At 36.7% G+C, this 7,401-nt stretch overlaps 1 protein-coding gene across 1 annotated transcript; it reads right to left on the bottom strand.

Annotated features, from left to right (window-relative positions):
- Positions 1-2,607: 2,607 nt before the first annotated feature.
- On the bottom strand, positions 2,608-7,178 carry lman2lb (lectin, mannose-binding 2-like b). The gene is made up of 8 exons (XM_055199186.2): positions 6,937-7,178; positions 6,471-6,589; positions 6,205-6,322; positions 6,036-6,118; positions 5,604-5,765; positions 5,411-5,525; positions 4,043-4,162; positions 2,608-3,956 (listed from the first exon to the last, which is right to left on the bottom strand). The coding sequence occupies exons 1-8, from the start codon at positions 7,139-7,141 to the stop codon at positions 3,814-3,816; spliced, it is 1,065 nt and encodes a 354-aa protein (XP_055055161.2). The 5' UTR covers positions 7,142-7,178; the 3' UTR covers positions 2,608-3,813.
- Between the last annotated feature and the right edge of the window lie 223 nt (positions 7,179-7,401).

The following is a 7,401-nucleotide window of genomic DNA, read 5'->3' as shown; positions in this document are numbered from 1 at the left end:
TACTCTCTTTAGCTACCAATGTGAAGAAACACAATGGAATTAATTTTTGTGCCTCACATGCAGGACGACATATGTAAACATATGAAACAGAAATGTAACTACAGTATACGTTACATAAATACTGGTTTGATTAGGCCTACAATATTATATGTGTCAACCTCTTTCTAATCTTTCTGATTCCTAATCAAAGTTTACTGTTAAGGGCGTGTCTTGCGTGTATTTTGTGAACGTGAGGGTCTCTTTTTTAACATAAACGGTTTTGACGCGTGTGCAGCAGGCACTTATTTTGGCAAAACACGTGATGCACACAGGATCTCTCGACACGCAGAACACATATTTTGGAAAAGGCAGTCCTTCCAGAAAAAGAGTTTTTTTGTGATTGTTGCGGGCAAAAATCCTCGATTTTGCCGCACGTTTTCTTAAAAAATGCGATGGAATATGCGGGATATTTATGCAATTTATGCGATGGAATTGCGGGAATTTGCGAAAATTGCGAAACTTGCAAAAGCTGCAATGATGTTCACGTCACATAATCACGTCACTTCATAACGTTCCCATGGCAATAGAGGACACAGATGCGCTTTTGGGAAGTAAATGCAACATTTGTCAACTTTCTGCTAATATGTGACTTTTTGCTACGAAAATGCGGAGATTATGAAATCATGCAAGCCCCGCATATTTTGTGCGCGGAAATATGTAATTAATGCGGCGAAAGTGCGTCGTATTTGGAAAAAATGCAGCCCCGTATAAATGCGGACTTTGGCTGATTATGCAATAGGCTATATCGCGCGATCGCACAATCGCGTTTTTCTGGAGGGACTGTCTGAATGGAACCACACACGTGACAGTCCGAACACATATTTTTAATTATAGCTGTCACTGCTCTTTTGTCTTTATCACATTGAGGGAATATAATTTGGCACACCATTGTTGACCTGGAAGGCATTAAACTAAAACTGGGTGGCAACTTAGCCCTTGTGCATCCTTAAGGACATTTTTGGCATTTTCAGTTTTGTTTTTTGATAACTTTGCCTGCGTTAATGCTAACTGCATAAAATTTGCCACAGGTGTGTTTTTTTATTGGAATTTTAATATTTCACCTTCATTTCCTTTAAAAAATCTATTTTCTACTAGGTACACAAAATACTTCCTCTCAGGACCTTTTGGACAAAAATGTCCCCATTGAAACCCATTAAAACTGCAATTTTTAATCCCGGTGCCATTCAACTATTAAATTATGCAATCTTTGTTAACAGGCTTTCATTCTGTTGGCAAGGCTTCAAAGTTTAAATTTTTACTATTTTTTACCAGATGGTGCCATTTTTTTAGGTTTGGCATATAAAGCAAATTATCGCTTTATTGTTGTTTTCTGCTGTTTTCGGCTTATGCATATTATAGAGCCAATTAGATATATTATGAAGCTATAATTGTGTGGGTGTGTTGGTATGGATGTCAGAGTGTGGTTTGTATGTGTGTACTGAAAACTTTATGTGTGTGTGTGTGTGTGTGTGTGTGTGTGTACCTGGTAATTATCACGTTGTGGTGACCAATTGTCCCCACAAAGATAGAAATACCAGTATTCATTTTGAGGTCCCCATTAGAAAACAAGCTTATAAATCAAACAGAATGATGTTTCTTGAAAATGTGAAATAGTAGAAGGGTTTCTGTGATGGTTGAGGTTAGAGAATGGGGTAGGTAAGGGGAATAGAATAGACAGTTTGTATGGTATAAAATGCATTAAATCTATGAAACATGGAAACCAGAATGTGTGTGTGTGTGTGTGTGTGTGTGTGAACAGTTTGAATGAAAAAAATATATATTGTACTGGAAATCACAAGACTACAACCGCTGCACGACTCTGCAAAGGAGGTGTTGTTTTTTCATAAAAAACAACAGTGGCATTGTGTAACTGAAAATTAATGAATGTTTGGTCATTGTGATTAGACCTGATGTTGGTTAAAAAATGGCATCAGTGAAAGTGGAAAAAAATATTAATCTATAATATTTTTATGACACTTTTTTGACATGGACATTTTTGTCCTTTATGGACCTGAGAGGTAAGTTTTTTTTAACCTGATACTGCATAAAAAATATGAATGCATAAAAATTAATGTTGTTGTTAATCATTGACATATCCAAGGCTGTAATAATCAAAGAAAAAAAATCTGCTTAGCATTTAGTAAATTGAAAATAATTAAAATGTTTATTTTTTTCATAAAAAAACAGCAGTGGCATTATGTAAACAAACCAACATTTAAAGGGTTAAAATTCTGAAAATTAATGAATGTTTGGTCATTGTGATTAGAGCTGATGCTGGTTAAAAAAATGGCATCAGTGAAAGTGGAAAAAAATATAAATCTATTATATTTTTATGACACTTTTTGGACATGGCCTTTTTTCCCCCCTATGAACCTATGTGTAACTTTTTTTAATTGATGCACAAGGGTTAAAAAAAATGCTGACAGGGAAAGAGTTAAGCATGCTTCCACGCATATTTGAATATCACTTCAACAGGTGCACGATATAAATGGTAATGTATAAATTAGATGAATGTTGATTTATATAAAATGCTACTTGAAGATGCTTTCAATTAACAAAACTTAAAAATGAGAAAAGAACAAAAAACTTTAATTTAGGCATTCAACACAATTGAGACGACCACATCAGTCTGATACAGCACCTTGCTCAGTCACTGAGCTGATAATAACAGCAAACAATCTTTTCAAGTTGTGAAACAAAGTCGAGAAGCTGCGTAACTGCACACAGCTGTGAAATATTGGAACATGGTTATATCAAATTGAACAAAAAACCCTTGCAACATTGCAATTAATAAAGTAGTGCATCTCTGCCTCTAGGCTACATGAATTAAATATATTATCACCAGCATTATATTTATTAGCAAATCATGATTATTAAACATTGTATTCAAATAAGGCAATAAAAACACAAACTAAAGGTTAAAGGTTCCTGGATAAGCCACAATAGGGTCAAAAGAGCTTATTTAGTTCAGTGCAGTTTTGGAAAGAGGGCACATGTAACAACAGCGACACTTATCAAATTATATTTATTACAAAACATGTGTTTGGGACAATGTCTTTCACATTTCTCATTGATGGTTATTGCTGACTTTTTAAAAGAGAACAGCCAGTCAGGCAGCATTATTTATATATAAAGCTACTGGATGACAATGAAATTAAAGGTTTTAAATTTGCACACTGTTTAAAACATGAATGTGATAGCTAAGAGATGATGGTATCAGATCAGAGTTACTTGGCATAACGATTTACTGGTTTACCAATATTGTAATATTTCATGTTCAAGGTTCACATTTTCATTTAATTGATTTCTGTGCAGTTGAAAAAAAATCTTCAGTGGTACTACTAGACAACCTGAGTATACAGCATTATGATTAACTGATTCACTTGGTGTCATGCGCATCATTTCCTATGCTGCCTAAGGGTGAAAGGCCAACTTCAGTGTAACTGGTCAGGTATAAAAATACAGCACAAAGATCTGAAGAAAAAAACAAAGCCTGTATCATCACACTCTCTCCCTCTCCCAAAAACAGACTCTCTCTCTTTCAAATACTCTTTTAAGTTTCTTCGAAAAGATGATGGTGAAATCACAAATGAGGTTGTCGGTTTCCACTTGTGGAGGGTAGGTTTGGCTTTCAGCTTAGCACTGACCTTCAGGTCCTTTCTGTTGGTGATGGGGCAAGAACAAGTAGCATTCTTTTGATCTTCACGTAAACGTCAGTCACACTCACGTCGGATCTCTCATCCGGGTTCCTTCCTCTTTTTTTCTTCGGTTTGGTCAGTAGAATCGCTTACGGCTGTTTTCTTTATACTTGCTGTACAGAAAGATAATAACCACGACCACCACAACCAGCGCAACGACGGAAACAATGAAGAGAAAGAAGGTTGTGATGATGCTCCTTCCTTCACTAACTGTACCAGCTGTGTAAAGAAAACAATTGTGAGATACACCCTTCGATGCATCAGATCGCACTACTCTATATAAAACGCTACAATGTTTGCATTACCATTAGGGTCCACTCTGTAGTCCACACTAGGTATTGTGATCTCCATCTGGTCGTCTTGTTCTTCTGGACTGTATTCCACTGTAAGTTCATATAGCTTGAGGGAGATCACGTCATGGTTATCTAGAAACAAAATATGGCAAGAAATAGCAAAACAAATATGACTATTAAAAGTTAATATTATTGCAGGAAAGATCTTTTTTTTAAAATATGGATCTAAAGCATCCTCAAATGCTTTGATAACACAGGAAGACTTTATAACGTCTGGTGCACAAATCTATCTACATGAACTGACTGAAATATTATTAATACACAAATGGATGTAATTTATTAGTTTGCACAACATCGAAAAAACACTTTTGGATTGCCCTAAATGTTTAAGAGTTACAGTTAATGCACTTAAAAACATCTTTTAAAGGAAAACACGTCCGGTTTTCAATATTTTACTATGTTCCTACCTCAACCTAGACAAACCAATACATACCCATCTTTTCTCAATGCGTGCACTTCATCCCTGGACAGCGCGTCGTGAATGCGTTAGCACCTAGCATAGCCCTTAGCATAGCCATTTAGCTCATTCCTTAGGATCCAAACAGGGATGAATTTAGAAGCCACTAAAAACTTTCACGTTTTCCCTATTTAAAGACTGTTACATGAGTAGTTACACGGGTAAGTACTGTATGGTGGCACAAAATTAAACGTGGCGATTTTTTAAGCGGATAAAATTTTTTAAACTATTTCTCATGATTATTGATGTCGATGGGAAACAAGAGTGGAAGGAGTGTCTGGATGTTTAATAATATGGCAGAAGGGCACCTAGTTTGCAGCACTTCGACCTCGGCATGCAGTAACAACATTACTCCTGACTTCAGAAGTTGATGATACTTACTCGTGTAACTACTTATGATACTCTTTAAATAGGGAAAACATGGAAGTGTTTGGTGGCTTCAAAATTTATCCCTGTTTGGATCCCAAGGAATGAATGGGGCTAGGCTAAAAGCCAACACATTCACGACGCGCTGTGCAAAGATGAAGTGCACGCATTGAAAAAAGATAGGTATGTATTAATTCATTTAAGGTGAGATAAGAACATAGTAAAATATTGAAAAACGGTGGTGTTTTCCTTTAAGCACGTTTGCGTAAAATATATAAGCCACCAGGAGGTTTCAAAGAAAAAAAGACATTAAAAAAACAGAAAAGAAGTAATCATTTAAATTTGCTTTGTATCTTTCTGTTAGTCAGGGGGTTCCTCACAAATGGTTCATCATATTTGGGGGTCCTTGGTACCATAAAGTTTGAAAACCTCATCCAATCGACATCTTTTTTTAAAACACCCAAAATAAAGCTTATTCATTTTAGGGTGATCCACACCTGATAAGTCTCCAGTGGCTGATGAGGCTCCAAAATAATATCCCTGTGGCAGCTTTACACCAGGGATGTCCAGACACTCCTTCCACTCTTGTTTCCCATCGACATCGGTCATCACCTGAAAGACAGAACAGGACATGAAGGTGCACACAGAACCATACGAAAATAGTTGGAGAAGAACAAGAATGCTTCTTACTGTAAGTCTGTTCTTCATGTATCTGACCAAGAGGAAGGTGTCATAGTCAACATTTCGTATGTGACCGGTGCATCCACCAAGATCAGTAGACCGTCCATCACGGTCATGATCGTACGCGACACTCCCATTGCCGACCATTGCAGAGATGAAAGGGAAGGTTCTCTCATCGAGAGATGAAGCCGGTTAGGTGATTTTTCCACTTATACAGAACAAATACAGATTGTAAAATATGTGACCTAACCTGTGAAATCCAGGATATAGTCTTATGATGTAATTTTGAGATTAGGAGCATCTAAGCATGATTATTAATTTTTGACATGACCTCACAGGCAAGTTCACAAATATGCATTATGTATCGATTGACTTGGACCGGACACGCAAGATCGTACTCTAGTTGGCCATGTTTTTTTTTAATGTGAAGTGGCCACATACCTCATGCTGCTTGTCATCATTGGGATACGTGTCCACAAAAATACCCAAACCAGTGAAATAGTTGATGTTTCCAAATACTGGACCTATAAGAAACCCATAGAACAACAAAATTACTATCAAAATAAGAACCTCTGTAAACATGATGATTATAATATTGTCTATTTCATACCAATTTGCATTCGCTCTTTGGTCAGCCATATTGCAAGACCATCACCATGTAGATTTTTCTTTCCATCTCCATGTATCCTAAATTGTACACGCAGTTCCCAGTCCCTAATGTAGCAGGGCTGCACATAAAAACACATTGGTCAACAAGCCTTCTCACCTTCCTGATAGACATTATGCACTGAAGCTTTTGGTCCTTAATATCCTAAATTGGTGCTGTGCTGTTTTTTTATGTTTCATTTTTATGTTAAATTTTTTATACAAACTCACAATACGACTCCAGACGGCTCCTTGTCTGCTTTGCAAGTCTGGTGTCAGCCGTAGGGTATCAGGCATGATCATTGTGTTACCCATAAACTCCCAATGAGAAGAGCTGGATGAACCTAGCCCTGTGTGTATACAGTTAGAGATTTCACAGTAAATCTAATGAATAGGTGAAAATCTAATGAACAAAAACATTTATTGTGCTACACACACTGTATACAAGTCATGTCAAACAGAACATAAACTGTCCTCTACTTCCGCCCCATGGACGTGAGATTAAATCACTGCAGTTGCGAAATACAAATGTCACAAAGTAAAGAGGAAATACAAAAGTGAGGAAAATAGAAAAATAAAGACACTGTAAACGTCCTGACAACAAGCTAGTTGTCTAACTAAAGTATGTTTCTAAATAACTAATCGACTTTGTTCAAGCAGGTGCCACACTTTTGGCAGTGACATGCATCATGCTTACCTTGGTATGGCTTACTCAGCGAATACTCTCGCTTGAGAAATTCATAAGTATTTTCTTCATAGCTGTTTTCTCCATAAGTACTATTTGCTAACGTGAGTATTAAAACTAACAGCACAGACACTCTAATTTTGTTTATCAGACTGTACGGTAAATTCATGACTGTTGTGTAAATACTCCGGTTCAACTTCACGGCGATGGTCGCCATTTTTCCTCGCTCACTTCAAAATGTCCGCCCCTCGTCGTTATTGGTCGGTTTTCGTTCGTGCGCTGTGATCATTTGTTCCCTAAAATGTCAATCATCTTTCCGGCCAATTACAGTTTCTCTGTGCTTTTGCGCTGATGTGTATGTGGGCCAATAAGAATGCTCAGGAAAATTAAATTATCTCTTTCAAAATATCTGTATCTCTATCTTAAAAGTATTTTTACAGACACATTTCTAAAAAACACACATTAATGTGTTAATTA

Source organism: Misgurnus anguillicaudatus, chromosome 22, assembly GCF_027580225.2.
Source record: "Misgurnus anguillicaudatus chromosome 22, ASM2758022v2, whole genome shotgun sequence".
Lineage (NCBI taxonomy): Eukaryota > Metazoa > Chordata > Actinopteri > Cypriniformes > Cobitidae > Misgurnus > Misgurnus anguillicaudatus.
This window is presented reverse-complemented; position numbering and strand designations above follow the sequence as displayed.

Bases quoted from the DNA above. Each gene is read 5' to 3' on its own strand.
- lman2lb (XM_055199186.2), bottom strand. From the start codon at position 7,141: ATGGCGACCATCGCCGTGAAGTTGAACCGGAGTATTTACACAACAGTC. The intron at 6,323-6,470 runs GTGAGTTTGTAT...TTTTATGTGCAG, and splicing joins GAGCCGTCTGGAGTCGTATT to CCCTGCTACATTAGGGACTG. The intron at 6,119-6,204 runs GTATGAAATAGA...GGTTTCTTATAG, and splicing joins CAAAGAGCGAATGCAAATTG to GTCCAGTATTTGGAAACATC.